The sequence below is a fragment of the Drosophila arizonae genome, chromosome 3, assembly GCF_054131065.1.
Source record: "Drosophila arizonae isolate 15081-1271.41 chromosome 3, UAZ_ARI_1.0, whole genome shotgun sequence".
In the NCBI taxonomy this organism is placed as follows: domain Eukaryota; kingdom Metazoa; phylum Arthropoda; class Insecta; order Diptera; family Drosophilidae; genus Drosophila; species Drosophila arizonae.
The window spans coordinates 7,048,653-7,066,345 of NC_142923.1; the positions used below are offsets into that span (position 1 = coordinate 7,048,653).

Here is a 17,693-nt window from a genome sequence, read left to right on the forward strand (position 1 = left end):
GCCGCCTTTTGTTATGTAAATAAAGGGATCAGGCCACTTAATATACATATACATATGTATTTTTTACATGCATTAATTAAAAAAATTATCTACATAAATTCTATTTTTACTCCTAATCCATTTTAAGTTTTACTGTACTAATTTCTCATTGCGCTAGTGTTAACTCCTGTCGACTCCCATAAGCTATGCCCTTTTTGGAGCATACACGTTTACTTACAGTCTCTTTCGCTCTCACATACACATACATTCATATGTATATGCACGACGTGTCTCTTTGACGAATTTAAGCTCTGCTTGCTTTGACCCTAAGAGCAAGGCTGTCTACGCCTGCACGCCGCACTTTAGATATTAACGGAAATGAATCGAAATCTCGCTTTCTCGCTTCGATTGATTTACGATGTTCACTTTTCGATTTATTGATGGCTGCCAATTAATACATAGTATTCGTTACGAGCAACCAGTCAATGCCAAGGCAAAATATCGCATCAAAAGAGTCAACTATGTCGCAGGGCGAGAAGGCAACAAAAATAAAATGGAATGAAAAAAAAAAAAAAAAACTAAATGTAAAAGTCAAACAGACATAAAAAGTGTGTAGAAGGAATTAACATTTTTTCACAGCAATAAATGCATAAACGTCAAATATATATACATTCATATGGCCGATATGGCATCAAATTTATAATCTTTTGCATTGCGGATGGATGGATGGATGCTGCATGCTCAGCCATTGTCATCGCTAATAGAGACATACCGAAACAGCTTGACCGGAGAGTCTTCCAAGTGAACGAAAAACTTCAAATTTCGACCGAACGTTACTTTTTGGTCTGCCATAAACTTTTATGGGCACCGAAGAAGAAGAAGAAGACGACGACGACGACGACGACGACAATGGCGCAGCTGTAAGCAGAAGTTACGTTGATTGGATAATGCTGGAGTGTATGTGTAGCTCTAGGGGTCGATTCTGACAATCCTATGGGTGCCAATTAAGACAGCAACAGCACCAGCCGTCAGCCGCCATATCATAAAACTTTTTTCCTCGTTCGTGAGCGATCTTAAAAAGATCATTCGTACATTTTATGGCAGCTGGACAGTCAGTCAGCCGGACGGACAGACAGACAGACAGTCCGAGCTGGCAACTGCAACTCTTATACTATTCAGAAGAAAAGAGGGTATAAATCACTAGGCATTTGCTCGCTTTTTATTCAATGCATGTCAAAGTTCTCACAAAATGGCGTGCATTGCATATACAGACATACATACGCACATACAAAAGTTGTGAATTCCCAGTAATTGCAACTGCAACTGCATCTTGCATATGTGTAATGCGGTAGCTAACCCGAAAAATGTCGGCAAAAGTCAAACAAATTTTTGTAATGCGTTACGCATGGCCAAAAGAGTTGAGTGTTTCGAATTTCGATATCGAATATTCGGCTGGCACAAATGCAAACATGACGGCGAGCGCCTGAACAGCCGCAATCGCAATGTCCGTTTGTCCGAATACCGTTTTTTTTTTTTAGCATGTAGGTGTGAAAATGCAGCACACACTTCCTTTATCGGTCGCTCGGCCTGCAGCTTGTTTGGTAACTTATGTTGCTTCTCTCCCTCTCTTCTTCTTTTTTGCATTGCATTGCGCACACATAAAAGTCAAAATATTTTGGGTCCATTCTATATATGTATATGGTAAACATTTTTAGCAATCGATTCGCTTCGATTCGTATCAAATCTAGACAGGTTGTAAATATTCATGGTCTCGACATTTCCGATTTTGTTAATCTCCTGCATTATAAATCAACTTGCTCGCGAGCCTCGTTGAGCTTGTTTTTCCATTTGTGTTGAGGTACTTGAGGTACTTTGGCATGATTTCCTTTTGATATTTTTGTTGCCAGTCGGCTATATATACCCTGCAGATAATACCCTCTATAGGTATTGGTATGACTAGTTAATATTAAGCTAAGACTCTTGAGTAGGTTTGAACCAAAACCAATATTTATTTGGGGACTTACTATATTCTTACTTGGACAAGATAATTAAAATATGCGTTAATTCAAAAAGTCAAGAAAACATAATAAACAAGAAACCTTTCTCTGATTAGTTATAAATAAATAAAAATGAATTAAAATAAATAGAACATTTTTAATAATTGTAGATGGGTAAGTTCATATTATATGATTAATAGTATATTATTTTATTCATTTATTAATTTAATGTCTAATTCAGTAAGAATAAATATAAAATATATTGGGTAAAATTAAAGATCGACAAAAAATACCAAAGTTTTAGATTGAAGCTTGTTCATATTTTATTTCGAGATCGAATTGAATATGATATATGTATATAGTATTGTACTTAGTTGGAATCTTGGAGATTTTACTTAAACAGTTACAGAAACATTTAAGTATTACAAATTATCAAATTTATTCAAATTCAATTTAATTCTGGTTTGGCAAAAAATCAGTAATGAAATTCGATTTAAAAGCAGAACAGTGAGCACTAGCTCTATGGATGCTCGCTTGGCATATTCACAATTATAATTTATCTAATTATAGTTAATTAAAATCAACACCCACACCTCAATCACATGACGCGAACACACAGAATAAAGCTAAAGCGTGAAAAAGATTTGTAGCTGAATGCAAAAAAAATTTACAATATTTTTTTTTGGCCCATATCGCGCCGTCTTGTATGCAGCTGGCGAGTCTTAGGCTTATCTCAAGAATGATCGAGATAATTAATTTATGTCTAGGTACATATTTGCAGCTTCACACAAGTGTGGCCTATCTAGCTTTCGGGTTATCTGTCCATACCCCATGGCTCTATCCGGTTTCGAGTTCAGTTTGGAGGTGAGCAGCAGCAGCAGCAACAGACAGTGCCGATCTTTGATGCGGGAGTTTGATTAACACAATTTGTGTTTGTGTTTATGGAAATTAAGCAACGAGTTTTATTAGTAAGCATGCACTAATTAAACTCTGTCTATATTGTTTTTATTTTTGTCACTCAAAGACTGAAATCGATTTTTTTCCTCACTTGTTGCTGCTCTGTGGAGCAGTAGATCGTAAAAGCCGCTAAAAGGTGTGGGTGATTTCACAAATACAACAAAATTCAAAGCAAAAAGCATAAGACGTCAAAAACAACAGAATTTGTTTATTGAATTGATTAGAGTTAGCGGCGAATGTGTTAGGTACGAGATTTTGGACAGTTGATTAAGAGTAAAATTAATTACAATATTCTACATATAGGCCTTGACAACCAAAATTCCAAAGGCAACATTTCAAAGATAATAAAAACAAACACTGAAACAAACGCATTAATTCCATTAAAAGCAATTCCATTCATCAATGCACATCAAAACTACTAAATTTAGTTAAAATTTAAATTTATGACTTTTAAAAAAGAGCGCGCATTTTGAGTATACAAAAGCTGTTTGCTACCACACTCTACTCATAAATGACTGACATTAACAATAATTTATCGTTATCGCTGCTTCATGTTGCCACCTAGCTTCGTTAAAAATTTACTAAAATATCACACACAGCTAACTTCACGTCAAACTGAATTCTGTTTTGTCATTGTAAACTAAAACTCCAGGAATAACACAAATTTTGTATTTAAAATGGTTAGTAATTAGCTAAAATGTACCACAAAAATATGTTAACTGATGTATCTTTTATTTCTAAAGAACCAGCAATCGCTCAAAGTGCGCCCCACAGACGTGACTGTGCTGAACGCATCCGGCAAGGCGACGCTGCCCACAGAGCCAAATTGCTTGAGTCAACTGGCACACGTCCATCGTCTGAGGGATTCGGAATTGAATTATGCCGATCACAGATACAATATAGATATGCAAATGCTGCGTAATCGCGAAGGCCTGGGTGCCCCCCTGAAAATGGGCATGGATAGATTTGCTGCAAAGCGAATTGGACGTTTGCCTTTCTTGCAGTCGAGGTAAGTCAAATTTGATTTTTAACAGGCTACATTAATAAATACATATTTATTTTATATTGTAGCAACTTAATGGACGATGTTTTGACTGGGCGCTGTGATGAAATCACGTTTCAAGACTTCTTAGGGCTCCCTGAATACAATGAGAATCTGCGCCAGCCTCACGCCGTCGTGGAGAAGTCTTTGGGCATTTATCTTTAAATAAACAGATCAAAAAAACTTTACATACCAATTTACACAATAAAACAAATCTCTCTTTGAAAAACACGGTAAAGCTGTCAAAAAGTGTCGAACTTTTCTTTTGAGCCAAATGCGTATTTTATTTGTCATCAACATTTTGCTAATTATCGCACAAACTTCAACTAAAAACTATAAATGAAAAATATATATTGGCAGAGTTTGGTTCTTCTTTAAATTATATGTATATATACGAATCGGTTGTACTCGAGAGATTCATTAAATTATATATAGTCCGTATGTGTAAATGATATGCATACAAAAAAATTTATATATAGCTAAATAGCAAAGGAGCTTTCGTTTATACCTTATGAAATGCAGTGAAGAACATAATTAAAATTATAAACAGCTTTGCAAATGGACGAATTCGTTTCATACAATAACATTAGACTTAAGCTTAAGGAAAACAATATTAAAAGAAGCGGAGGGCATTTTAAAATTATACAATATTGCATACACATAGAGTTATGTTAAATATATTTGTTGGAATTCGATAGACACTGTATAGAATTAGAAGTGTTCGTTCTCGATTTGCCCTGCGCTCTAGTAGATCCAGTTGACGGGCACCCATTGCTCTTCGTGACTCATCTGCTCCAGGGTCTCGACCACCTGACGGAAGGTCTCATCGAAGTCCTCATTAACGATGACCATGTCAAAGTATTTGCCATACTTGCGCTGGACAAAGCTGCTCTCCTCCACAGTGGAAATCAGATCGTCGTCCTGTTGACAATAATGGGAATATGAGTTAAGCAATGTTTGTGTGTTCAAGCAGAGATCTAAGAGCGCTACAAGGGTGGCCTAGTGAGTGCAAAGGTTTATGGACATGACTCAAAGATTAAGAGTGTTCCACTTAGTAGGCTCGCTTTCTATTTACCTCATAGAGCGATGCGAGGGATTCGAGGGTACGTGCGCGCCTCGAGCTGAAGCGTATGGAGCTCTGACGATCAAACTGGAATAGGTTTCAAAGATTAGCAATTATCGCTATAGCTACAACTAGCAAAGATATACGGAAACATCTATATATTTATATACACATACAGAGAGATTTCTATTGGAGCCGGTGGCACGACGATCCGCATAGATTGTTTTCAACTGCTCCATGCCGGGCGCGGCGATAAATATTACGAATGGCATCAGTTCCTGGCTGTTGTGCAATACCTTCAATGCATTTGGCGCACAGTCCAATATGCACATGCGGCCGCTATTGATCACATCTCTGATCGACTGCAAATGCGTGCCATAGAGATTGCCATTGTGTTCGCCATATTCGAGAAACTCATTCTGTTTGATTGCCTCCTCCATTTGCTCCCGGTCCATGAACCAATAGCTAACGCCATTCTCCTCCAAGGCGCGCTTCGGACGACTCGTGTCTGTTGTACAATAAATACTTATAATTAGTTTTAATTGGATTTATAGGGAGACGTCAGCTCTCACGTGGAATGACAGCTCCGAATTTGTCCACATCGCTGTTGATCAGCCGATTCTTGAGCGTGCGTCTGCCCACGCCGGAGACGCCAATTAGCACCAAAGTTTTCCTGCGGAACGGAGGCATGCGTGTTACCTCCTCATAGAGCAGCAGCTCAGCCTTGTCGAACTCACAGTTCGCCACGGAACGGTACATAGTCTTACGCTTGCGCTTCGAAATCTGTGCAAAGCCCATACACGTATATAGTAATGTCATTGGAAATTTCAGATCTAGTTCACCCTACCCTTGTGCCACAGATGCCAATTTTGTGCACGTAGTCGGCCTCGGGTGCAACAAATGCCTTGCGCCGCTCCTCGAGCTCCTGCGAGGGCACCAGCCCAATTTTATCCGATTCGGCAGTTATATTCTTTGCTTGCCACCAATTGGGATCCTTGACATTGATGATCTATAGGACGAAAATAGAATAATATATTTTTCTCTATCCCTAAATGCAATAGTTTGCAGCTTACCTGCAATATATCGCCTGACTTGAAGGGCAAACCAAGATCCCTGCAGGGCAACAACGAATCCTCCGAGGGATTATATGAGAAAAGCGCGCGCATATAGCACTAGAGATTGAAATTTGATATACAAAATGTATTTATTACGACAGATCTTACATTTATCATAAGCACTTATATTTGTTGGGGTCTTCAGCTAAGTTTTACTTACTTTAATGCAGGTCTTTTAGAATTTTGCTAGCTTCTTGGCCTAATAAAAACTTTATCATATTGTAATATGTAATAATTATCAGATGCATTCAACTATATATATATCAATATATGCATATATGTATGCATATATAATATCTTATACAAGTAAATCCACTATTAAATTGAGGTACAGTGATCGCTCGGAATTAAAATTTGAAATTTTAAGTATAAGTAACTTTGGGCCCATATCTTACGGATTGTGATTATATAATATACATTTTATTTATTTATTTATGGGCTTATTGTGAGAACATACATCTATATTAAAAACATCATTATTATGAATATATTGGAATCCTATAAGGCATTGACACATTTTGCACCTGTTCTCGAGTGATCACTGTAGTAGTTAGCAATAAAAATAAACACAGCTAGTCAAAAAATCTCTTTAGTTTCTATTAATTTAGAATCCATGCAAAAAAGTAGCAAACTCTGCTTAGTATTTGCTAAGAGCTAACAAAAAGCTTCAACAAAAAGCACACAAACATTTATAACTTACCGTTAGTTTCTTGCCCGATTCTAGATTTGTGATGCCATTCTGTTTTACCTGACCCCCACTGACCGTATAGCGACCGCTTCTGATCTCCTCATCAACATTCGGTCCTATTTTCAGCGTGAGATTCTCCTTGGCCCGTGAGACCTCCACTTGCAGCTCGTCGGGCGTTCGCACCGGAGTGCCATTCACCTCCAGTATGACATCGCCCACATGGAGCATGCCCTGTTTATCGATGACGCCGCCGGCCAGGATGCGCGCCACCACCAGCTGCTTGAACTCATCCAGCTCGACAGTCAATCCTAGCGGCTGCTTGGGATCACGTCGCAGTCCCACCATTTTGATCGTCTCCACAGGCATCTTGCTGTTCAGTATGTCTTCCGTATAAAGATAGTTGCCAGGGGGGCGTTGACTTGCCGCCTCGAGTTTGGTTATAGATCCGCCGGCACTTTTGAAACGTTGCTCGTACAAATATCCTATCTCATCGTGGGCACGCAGCAAGGCCTACAATGACGGGGAGAAGGGAAAGGGTAAAGCTGGGAAAATTGACTAATTATTTGACGAGCTAAAGTTGACTTCATAATTCTCTCAGAACCAGCTAAAACTCTGTAGAAACTTGATATAGTCAACTTAAATACTTACACGAAAATGTGGTTGAGCCAAGAGCTTGGCTAGTTCGCGTGACTCTAAACGTCTCGAGGGCGAGAATTTGCGTATGATATCGTCACAGATCGGCTTGTTGTTCAGATGAGCTGGCAAAAAGGCGGGCACGGGCTGCGGCTCGGTTGGATTTAGCTGGAAAAAATTGGATGTCAAGTAAGTTAGAAATTTATAGACAGAGAGAGAGAGGAGAAAAGAGTGGGACAGACATAGACATATACGCATAATTAAATTTGTCGCATTAAGCTCTGAGTGGGGCGTTGGAAACAGACATTTCTCATCGTCTCGCACTGCCCTAGGTCAAGTCAACTTTACTTCGGCCTAATTGACGCTCGCATCCGTTAATTGGTGACTTTTCTTCTTCATATTATTTTGGCAGTTCTGACTCTGGCCGGACTGTTTTATGGCCTACCCCCATTTAACCCCAGTGAACTTTGCTCTGTTCCATATTTGTTTTTCTTTGCTTTCAAGTCTTAGGTCAAAAATTGGGTCGTTTGTGCGTCAAATATGGGTCGAATTTAGAATAGAACCGAACCCTAGCTCGACACACTTGACTTCCCTTTCTGCTATAATTGCATTAAATTCTCGTCTTCCGGCCCATTTGTCTTGCGAAATTTATTTACTTTCATCGTCAGCAGCCAATCTGCCCTCTCAGTCTGTGTCTTTGTTATTTCTGTATTTATTATTATTATTATGACTCGGAGCCACAGTTTCCGCCCACGCTACAGCAACTCACTCACATGCAATATTTATAAGCCAGCAAAAATTCACTCTCTACTTGACAAACGCAATGCAGAAAATTATATATCTATAGAGAACGAAAGCTACGCCGAGTCGTCAAGCACGAAGTTTATAAAGAAAAAAAAAAAAAAAACTATTTAGATTTAGGCAGAACAAGTGCAATTTCTAGAAACGTAAGTAAAGAAAATTTTTGGCATATGCTAGAATATTTATTTTAAAAAATAACTTAAGAACTGACTTCAGGCCTAGAACCAAAAATATACGTTAGGTGGAGCTTTCACTGTATGTAAATGAATCAAGCACTTAGCGCGAAGTAAATAATTCTTATTGGAATGCGGAATCCAATCACCACTATAAGGGTTTATTTTACTTAAAAACAATTCTACCACCAATTGTACTTCTTAGTCCTTTGGGCCCAACAAGCAGTCGTCTTCAGTCTTTCAATCTTTATATGCAGACAGAACCTTAGTGTTATCGCTAAGCAGCGATTATTATTTATTTATTTACACATAGTTTGTCTGCTGCATATCGAATTTCAGTTCTTCCGTTTGAAAAGAAGCCCCACGTAGTATGGAGCTTCCTATGCTCGCCCTAACAGTTACGCACACACATACAAATGACAACTGTTATTGACACGAAGCTTTGTTGTTGTTGTTTTGTTCTGCTTCTTCTTGCTGGTTGCTAACATAAAAGGGCTTTCACCTTAGAGTTTTGTGCGTTTGTTGACACAACGAATTGCGCAAAAATGACAACAGGTAATGTCTAATTAGTGAAAACTGTTAATTGCACGTACACACACACGCACACACATATATACGTATGTAATAAATAACAATGAAATTAAGCGTGCGAAGGCTAAACGTATGACGTTTCTTTGAGAAATGTAACCTAAAAATGTGACTTTTATTAAGTAAACAATTCAGGTCTCGTTTGAGCGTCATTTAATAGCATTTGGTAAATGTTTATATTTAGTTTTTATAGTATTTTACTAAGCACTTTTCGTTTATTTTTTGTTACTTCTATTTTTCACTTTTTTTGGAGCCACTCCCAAAACGCGCGAGCGAACGAGAAAGAGCGGTCCAAAAGGTGTGTGCATGTGTGTATCTGTGTGAGTAAGCCGGAGAGCAAGCTTCACTATATGTGTGCTGAGGTGTGAGCGTGGCTGTGTGTGAGCACTCAAGATTTTGGAAATGCCAAAACACAGTTAAGACGTTACACAATACACCAGAGACCCGAGAGCGGGCTCGACTACGTCATCAAGCAAGAAGTCGTTTACCAGTTAGCCAGTTAGACAGGCTAAAACTGAATTTGATGGGGTTTGGGTTTGTTATTGACTGAGTAACCAAGGTAGCACATGGGCAAAACACTTGTTCCAATTGTGCTCCATTTATTTAAATGGCACACATATAAAAAAACAATCACATTTACAGTTTTATCTAAAGGAAAACTTTGACTTCACACTAAAAGCGTCTTCGACTTTTAAAAATGAAGTGAACGCGACGAAGTCGGGAGCGTGAGTAAGTGAGAGCAAGCGAGAGAGCGAACGATCGAGCGGGTATTCAGAATTAACTGTTGCATGTTTGTTGAGTCGCTGCCCCCCGTTTAAGCCATGCTCAAATGAGCAAAGCGCACACACATACACATACACACGTACACAGTGAGTAAACAGACAGAAAAACGCGCCACACGACGCACGAAACAACAGAACCTCACCTTAGCACAGCTCGTAACTAACTGATTGACTCACAGTGAAACCAAGTTCAGCTGAGCAGGGTTGGGTGTGCATGCTATGAGAGTGAGAGCGCGCTCTAGGGCTAAGTCTCCAGTCGTACGTGAGCTTAGTTTGCGCTCTTAGCAGGTCGCATTAGTATTGGTGCACACTTGTTTTTGTGTTTCTGAGTATTTACGTTACAACTGTACGCCGCTGTTACGAGCACTGTTAGTTAACAGTGACTCAGCTGAAGCCACTCTCTGAGCTTTTGTTATTGGGCAGCTGCTATTTCGGTTGCTGCTGCATTAGTAGGCCAAGCACTGTGTTGCTGTTGCATTTGTTGACGTTGTTGCTGCTGTTATTGCGGCCAGGTAGCATAAAGTTTTTCATAATTAACACATGCATGCGCATTTATTTGAAAAGCAATTTTTAAAACCGGTTTGTAAAGCTTCGATTCCACTCTTTTTTCTTAGGGCGTTGCTGTTGACGTCGCTGTCGTCGTCTGTTGCGTGCTTTTTATATGCGACGCTTTAATAGGCAACTGGAATTTTAGAGTGACATTTCATATGTGGTATTTCGCTTATCAGCAAGTCTCGTGACTTGTAATTTCTAATTACTTTCACTGCCTTTCCCAACAGCAGGTCAGCAGTGTTACAACCATTGAGGCGTAGATCCCCTCCCATCCATGCCAAAATGCTTATTCTAATTATTTACGACACGCGATGTTGCTTCTGATTATTTTATTTCGTGTGCTTATTGACTGTTTTGATTTTATTTTTTTAACAGGCTTGCCAAAAATAACAAAGCAAAAGGCCATAAAAAAAGAAAATATTGCTTTTACTGATTAACATTTCTTATTAGTATATTACTGCAAATTTCTTACACACTAGAAATTAATACTAATTGTCCAGCTTTATTATTCAATTATTTTCATAATTTTATTCGCATAATATATGGGGTCAAGTTTAATGTGTTAACAAGCGAGCGAGTGCCAGATAAAGAGAGAGGGAGAGGGAAATTGTGTTAATAGCTATGCCATAATGATTATCGTAAAAGTCTCCGCTCACAATGAACACAAGTGGCATCAAGTGCTTGGCACTTTATAATGCAGAACAAAAGAGAGACCAAGTATGTTGACGCTTTGTAGCTCAGCATAGCGATGTACCGTTATTGTTTCGAGCGAAAGTATGGCAAATTCTCATCCCTGACCCTTTTACTTTCGAGCGCAGTATGTAATCGAGCGTAAAGTAGAAGAGAAATGATGTAATAAAAAAAAATAAAAAAATAAAACAAAATAAGAAACCCAAGTAAAGAAAAAACAAGCACCCTCAACTACTGTTTTAAATCACATACCGCTGAGCGATAGTTCAGTAGTTACCTAATATAATATGAATAAAACTATAATTTACTAAATATGCTCATAGAAATTCAACTTTAATTACTATCAATAATCTTCTAGCCGGCAGTTTTTCTCGTTACCGTTTTTCTCTGAGTGTATGCACGCACGTATCAATGGCGTAAACAAAGATTTTTCTTGTCTGGCACTGCGTGCCAGTATGCATGTTCAATAATGTGGAAAATAAAATACGGTACATCATTTTCTTCTTTTTTTATTCGCAGATGTTTTGACTACAAATGATTCTGCAACTGGGTCATGCGCCAAAGAACAAGGTGTGAGCGTGTGTGCACACTCGATTTAACTTACAAACTATATACACGCTCATTCGTACATATGTACATACATACCATAAGTTCCTTGTGAGGCGTTGTTGGATTGCTCAGCAATAGGCCCTTTAGAAATATATCATCTGTGTGCGTAAGATCAGTTGAATTGCGAAAAGCAGCTAAAGGGGGAAAAGAAGGCAGGTCATGTAAACAGCATATCATATATCCGCAATGATTTGAGCGGATGGCATATGAACATATAAAATATGAACGATAATGTGTGCTTATTATTGTCTAGAGCAACTTGTAGTTTAAAATACTGTTATTTTTCGCGGTCTTACCGTTATCGGAGTTATCATCCTCGCCCATTCTGTTGTTGCTGGCAAGCAACTCAACCTGGTCCTGTCGCGCCCGACGCGAACGTGCACTCCAACGCACCATGGTGGCGCCACAGAATGAGTCAAGCTAACTCGCAGCCAAAGGATTATACAAATAGGAAGCCTGACGTCACTGAAACAAGCTTCAAAAAAATAACACAAACACATACACACTCATACACAGTGATGAAGTAAATCACTCTCTCAGGCAGCAGACTGCTAATTTTGGCAATGCCTCAACATATGTTCAAAAGTAATTTTGAATAATCACTGCGTTTTGCTATTCTATAAACACACAGCAACAATAATTCCGCCACGACAACAACAATAACAATAACAACAAGTTCGTCAAACGCGCACAGAGTCTAAATACGCCAACGCCAGCAGGGCCAGATAGCGTCTAACTGAAAAGTCTTGTTGCATGCTACCCAAAAAGCTTTGAAGCTTATTGTTCCGAAAACTTTTGAAAGCAATAACAACAATGCTAACAACAAAAACGAGTTTTTCTCGCGCTCGATAACGATAAGGCGAAATATGCTTGTCATTTATTCACCCTGACAGTCTGGCAACGCCTATAGCCACTTTTTAGGAATACAGCAGCCCTAGACATTTGGTTCGCCTTTATAAATCCAGTCGCATGTTCGGAGAGCCACATAAGTGATTTTAATTTGTAGCAAAATAAACAATATAAAGTAAAAGCAAAAATGCCGGACGCAGTGCAGCAGAGCTTTGTGCGCTCTTTCATTGACTATCTGAAGAAGCAAGTGGATGTGATGTCGCCGGATCAGAGCGAAAGTATTGAAGTGGCCATCCAATGCCTGCAAGCGGCTTTCGATCTTGGGGAGGACGAGGCAGAACAGGTGTCCCAGAGCGAAACAGAAGCTGCCGAAGCTAGTGGCACCACACCTGGCGACGCCAATGCATCGAGCAGTGCCAACCAGCTGGCTGTCAATCCAAAGAACATTGATATGTTTGAGCTCTTCCAATCGCTGTACATTGAACGTAATCCCGAATCGTTGGCTCTGGCCGAGTCCATTAAGAACGAAGGCAATCGCCTAATGAAAGATGGAAAATACAATGAGGCGCTCTTGCAATACAATCGCGCCATCGCTTTCGACCCCAAGAACCCAATCTTCTATTGTAACCGGGCCGCTGCTCACATTCGCCTCGGGGACAACGAACGGGCCGTAACCGATTGCAAGTCCGCTTTGCTCTACAATGTCAATTATAGCAAGGCGTATTGTCGCCTGGGCGTCGCCTATTCGAACATGGGCAAATTCAATGAGGCCGAGCACGCCTATGCCAAGGCCATTGAACTGGAACCGGACAATGCGGACTACCGGAACAATCTGGAGGTGGTGCGCAATGCACGCAATCAGCCGCCCCAGCTGTCGCAGCTGAGCGACGGACTCAATGCAATGCTGTCGAATCCGACTTTGCGCAATCTGTTCGGCAGCGCTGAGATCGATCTGGAGCATTTGCAGTCGATGACACAGAATCCTATGATCATGAATACAATCGGGCAGCTCTTCAACTTGGGCGGACCAGGCGCTGGGCAAGCCAACTCGGCCGGCGGGACGCCTGGCCAGGTGCCGCCAATGCCTAACGATATGCTGCAGCTGTTCCAGAGCCTGGCCACTCAGGTGGCTGAGGCCCAACAGCAACGGGATCAGACAAGAGGCGCTAATGCTGGCGGCCCACCTGGCGGCCAGCAACCAGGCAACCAGCCGCCACCCAGCACCTAGACGTGTGCATCCATTTAGTGTTAAGCGAAAGAGCGCATCATACATTTATTATGGCTTAAGCTGAAATCAATTGTGTTAAAAGTAAAAGGAGAAACACACGCATGTGTATACACCCACAGACAGATGATATGTATATTATATATTTATAATTGATAATAAACACAAATAAAACGTATATACATACATATATTGAAGCTTATTTTGCGGCTTTGAAATATTATATAGAAGTAGAAATGGAGTTTCAACAGTTTTATTTGATTTGATAAGGCCAAACCATGTACGTGTGTATATGTCTAGAAATAATAAATAAAGACATTATATTTCTGCTACATTTGATTTGCGAATGAATACCCAAAAATAGCTATAATGCAGGGATTTCCCGGAATTTATTTATACCCTGAGCCCATTGTAAATGGCAGGAGCAGACAGGTAAGATTATATGTATTCTTGATCGGAGCTCAATAACTAATTACCCAAAGTAAACCCCAAGCAACCGAAATTCATAGGGTGCTTGTGTGCATGTTATAGTTATGTATAAAGAGAACGTAGTATAATTCGAATAACAGCTACATATATCCAGAGAACAGTGTATACTTTAGTCAGGCCAATCGTTGAGGAATATAGGTTTAGCTTACCTAAACTCATATAGAGTACTTTATATAGGTGTCTTTACAAAATTAATTTATATAATATGTATAAATACTTACTTTAATTTCCATTTAATTCACAGCACTAATAAAAAATATTGCTTCATATATTTTCTTCCTTTAGAAACTTTATTTTTCCGATTTATTAAAATTTAAAATCTGTAAATTTATTATTTTTTTGCTGTGGCTACGTTGTACAATAGTGGAGCATAATACGTATGAACAAACAAAAAAAAAACAGAAAAATGATAATTATGCTTGTGATATTGATTTGGATTTGACAAACTCTTTCGTTTATGTCTGTAAACCTTGTTCTGCAAAAATGTTAATACGAGTGCTTGCATATGTCTTTAATATATATATAAATAGCGAAAGAGGACTTCTTATTTTTCATTAATTTCACTTGATTATTTAAATATGGTTAGGATGAGATATTGCAAGTTGTTTACAAACTATTTTTATATATTATTACATCTAGCATTTTGGACAGATCAGAGTAAAGGAAACAGCCTGATATGTTAAAACAACGAGCACACAGCCATTCCCACTCATTGAATTAAAATTACGTGTGAGACATTGTTTTAAAATATCAACGCCAAAAAAAAACTTGCAAACATCTTTGTAGTTCTTTTTTTTGTGTCTGTGAGTGATTGAGTTTTTGTTTGAAAATAATTTGCAAATAAATAATAAGAGAATTATTAACCGTACTGCATTTATATTTGTTGATCTGTTGAAGGCTCTGAAATACATCAAAAGTGGACAGTTACATGGAAAGCATAGTCGATACTCACCTGAAATAGAAAGCCAGGATCGCTGGAGCAGCTGCCGCCACCAGCTGAAGGAAGTTTCATCTATAGCCTTGTTGTTGTGTATTTTTTTTTAGTTGTTTATTAAACGCGGAACGCTGTTAGAGCAAATCTCTAATCATAATATCTCCTTAAGTTCTTGTTTGTTTTATGTAGTTTCTTCAGTTTGTTGTTGTTTAACGACTAGGATGTAAAAGTGGATTGTTGGCTATATCTGGTACATCTAATATCTATTGTATCGTCGATTCCTAAAGTTGCCTCCGCCACCTCCACCGCCACCACCTCGTTGACGCGTGCGATTGTTGTTTCCATAGTTGGAATTCACTTTGCCAGAGTATTTGCCCGATGGTGGTGAATAGAATTTCTGTTCATTGGATGGCCGCGCTTTCTTATCCTGCTGCTCCTGTTCCTGATTCCCATTTGCGGTGCCCTTGTCGCCAAATGTGATGGGTACATGGCGTTTTCCCAGCTTGTTCTACAAGTAAACTTATGTTTAAATCTGATATTCAAGACAGTTTAGAGGCAATGCATACAGTTTTGGGTACAACCCAAGAGAGAACAATATCGTGCTTGAAAATGGGCGGTGAGTGAAATAGATCGCGTATTAAAACGTTTATATTGGATGTGGTCTTCAAAGCTGTTTGTTTCAATTGATTTTCCTCAGTTTTTAGCTCCTCCGCTGATTTGCCTTTCAGCGCCTCCTCCAGTTTCTTAATGTAACTGTAAGATGAAACAAGATAAACCACAATTTTTGTGAGTTTTCTATATATAGATAGTTACCCCTGTGTACCACGCGCTAGATACTGCAATCTAGCTCGAAAGTCTTTTAACTTTTCAGCATCCTCAATAAATGTTAAGTTACTTGGATGCTTCTTGCCCAGCGTGTGCAATGCATAAAGCAAACATTCAGCATGCGAGAATTGAAATGAGGGCGGCACATCGGTCGTATCCTCATCGCTTAGTTTTGGCAAAGGCATGTATTCCTATTAAGCACAGAAAAGAAACATTAGTAAATCTTTCGTTAATCTGTGATATAATATATTTACCAATAATACATTGTAGACGGCATTAATGCGCTCGTTGGCATTATCCAGCTTGTCCGTGTAGGTTATCATCTCGGCGAATACTTTAAGCAAACGTAATTGTATTTGATCCTGGGCCACTGCAGTGGCAATCAAGTTCCATGTCTTAATTGGCAACAGTTTGTCACAAACATAGGCCACGAATTGTGTTGATTTAATAGTTTTCTACAAAGAAAGAAAATAAATATTAGATATCATTTAATCAATTGCCACTAGTTTCCATTCTCATACCGAAAAGTAAGGTGCAGCTGCTGTGGCGCATTGTATAAAACGCTCTACAACTTCATCATCTACAGCTAGGGTATCCGCATCGACAGTGTTTAGTTCAGCCTGTTCTGTGGCTAATCTGACCAACTCGGCGTGGCCGGTTATTGTACTGCCTAGCTTGGTGGCACCCAAAATGGTCATGCATAGATGAAATTCATCGGCTGTCACATCCTGCAATGCCTTCTTCACTTCCTCCACAATATAATCTTCAATCTCTTTAGTAACGACATTCGGGCCCATTGTCAACAGCTTGGTAGCAATAAATTTAAAGCAACGTTCACGCGTTGTCTCGTCGCCCGTTGTGATTTGTTGAAATAAACCAGTTATCGCATTTTTCGTATCCAATTTAATGATGCTAAGCAAAGAATTGTTCACTTGCTGCAGTTCAGTTGCATCGTCCAAGATAAGCAGCTGGGCTAATGTGTCGCCCACGCGTATGGTGGCCTCTGGGTTGCCCTGACAGAGCTTCGGCAAATCTTTGATAGCTTGCCGCCGTATCTGAAAGAGGACATAACAGTAATATTTGTTAAATACATAATATACAAAGCTACCATAGCAACAATTTTTAGCTGAGTGATTGTAGTATTTGAGTGCAAAAGTTAGGTAAACCTACCTGTGTATCATCATCTTCACATAGATCGAATTGTGCATCAATTGCTGTGTCCGAAAGTTCAGGAAAATGTTTGAAAAAGTTGCCAATGAATTGGGATGCCAAGCGTTTTTCCTTTGATGTGCCTTTTACGGCCTGTAGTATCTCTTTATATTCCGCAACATGCTGAAAATATTTAAAAATCCAAATTGAATCGTTTGCATTATACTCAACTAGCGCCGGCGCGGTTGGCAAATGTGTACACACACACACTCATACGCGCATATTGGCAACTGCCGTTCATTTTGACGCGTTTTTTAATGGCGCTTACCTCAGTTATTTTATCACCCGCCTCGGATAATATTTCGTAACATTTATAAAGTCGTTCAATGTTGTCCATTGTTATTGCCTAACAATTATATTATTACTAATAATTACTTTTACAGTCTGATTTAACACAGCAAAACGTTTTACACGATTTTTTCCTCTCAAACAAAATGGTGTGTCTAGCCAGTGATGTCACTTAATGTCATGAGCAATGTCGATAGTTCGAGCA

At 39.2% G+C, this 17,693-nt stretch overlaps 4 protein-coding genes across 4 annotated transcripts; 2 read left to right on the forward strand and 2 right to left on the reverse strand.

Annotated features, from left to right (window-relative positions):
* Window positions 1–3,453: 3,453 nt before the first annotated feature.
* Window positions 3,454–4,213, forward strand: Pomp (proteasome maturation protein). Its single transcript, XM_018002496.2, has 3 exons — window positions 3,454–3,613; window positions 3,677–3,942; window positions 4,005–4,213. The coding sequence occupies exons 1-3, from the start codon at window positions 3,611–3,613 to the stop codon at window positions 4,138–4,140; spliced, it is 405 nt and encodes a 134-aa protein (XP_017857985.1). The 5' UTR covers window positions 3,454–3,610; the 3' UTR covers window positions 4,141–4,213.
* Window positions 4,194–12,454, reverse strand: vari (MAGUK p55 subfamily member vari). The gene is made up of 10 exons (XM_018002484.2): window positions 11,966–12,454; window positions 11,706–11,803; window positions 7,490–7,642; window positions 6,854–7,351; window positions 6,112–6,210; window positions 5,886–6,047; window positions 5,611–5,821; window positions 5,215–5,546; window positions 5,051–5,125; window positions 4,194–4,896 (listed from the first exon to the last, which is right to left on the reverse strand). Exons 1-10 carry the CDS (start codon window positions 12,063–12,065, stop codon window positions 4,720–4,722), a joined length of 1,905 nt encoding a protein of 634 aa, XP_017857973.1. The 5' UTR covers window positions 12,066–12,454; the 3' UTR covers window positions 4,194–4,719.
* A 109-nt stretch (window positions 12,455–12,563) lies between these two features.
* Window positions 12,564–13,945, forward strand: Sgt (small glutamine-rich tetratricopeptide containing protein). The gene has a single exon (XM_018002490.2). It carries the CDS (start codon window positions 12,706–12,708, stop codon window positions 13,744–13,746), a length of 1,041 nt encoding a protein of 346 aa, XP_017857979.1. The 5' UTR covers window positions 12,564–12,705; the 3' UTR covers window positions 13,747–13,945.
* A 554-nt stretch (window positions 13,946–14,499) lies between these two features.
* Window positions 14,500–17,674, reverse strand: cass (apoptosis inhibitor cassowary). Its single transcript, XM_018002488.2, has 7 exons — window positions 17,469–17,674; window positions 17,162–17,323; window positions 16,513–17,046; window positions 16,246–16,446; window positions 15,980–16,182; window positions 15,733–15,919; window positions 14,500–15,674 (listed from the first exon to the last, which is right to left on the reverse strand). Exons 1-7 carry the CDS (start codon window positions 17,535–17,537, stop codon window positions 15,423–15,425), a joined length of 1,608 nt encoding a protein of 535 aa, XP_017857977.1. The 5' UTR covers window positions 17,538–17,674; the 3' UTR covers window positions 14,500–15,422.
* Window positions 17,675–17,693: the final 19 nt, after the last annotated feature.

Bases quoted from the DNA above. Each gene is read 5' to 3' on its own strand.
- cass (XM_018002488.2), bottom strand. From the start codon at position 17,537: ATGGACAACATTGAACGACTTTATAAATGTTACGAAATATTATCCGAG. The intron at 17,047-17,161 runs GTAGGTTTACCT...GTCCTCTTTCAG, and splicing joins GTGAAGATGATGATACACAG to ATACGGCGGCAAGCTATCAA. The intron at 16,183-16,245 runs GTAAATATATTA...TGTGCTTAATAG, and splicing joins CCGTCTACAATGTATTATTG to GAATACATGCCTTTGCCAAA.
- Sgt (XM_018002490.2), top strand. From the start codon at position 12,706: ATGCCGGACGCAGTGCAGCAGAGCTTTGTGCGCTCTTTCATTGACTAT.
- vari (XM_018002484.2), bottom strand. From the start codon at position 12,065: ATGGTGCGTTGGAGTGCACGTTCGCGTCGGGCGCGACAGGACCAGGTT. The intron at 7,352-7,489 runs GTAAGTATTTAA...CCGTCATTGTAG, and splicing joins TGGCTCAACCACATTTTCGT to GCCTTGCTGCGTGCCCACGA. The intron at 4,897-5,050 runs GTAAATAGAAAG...TATTGTCAACAG, and splicing joins CCCTCGCATCGCTCTATGAG to GACGACGATCTGATTTCCAC.
- Pomp (XM_018002496.2), top strand. The intron at 3,943-4,004 runs GTAAGTCAAATT...TTTATATTGTAG, and splicing joins TTGCCTTTCTTGCAGTCGAG to CAACTTAATGGACGATGTTT.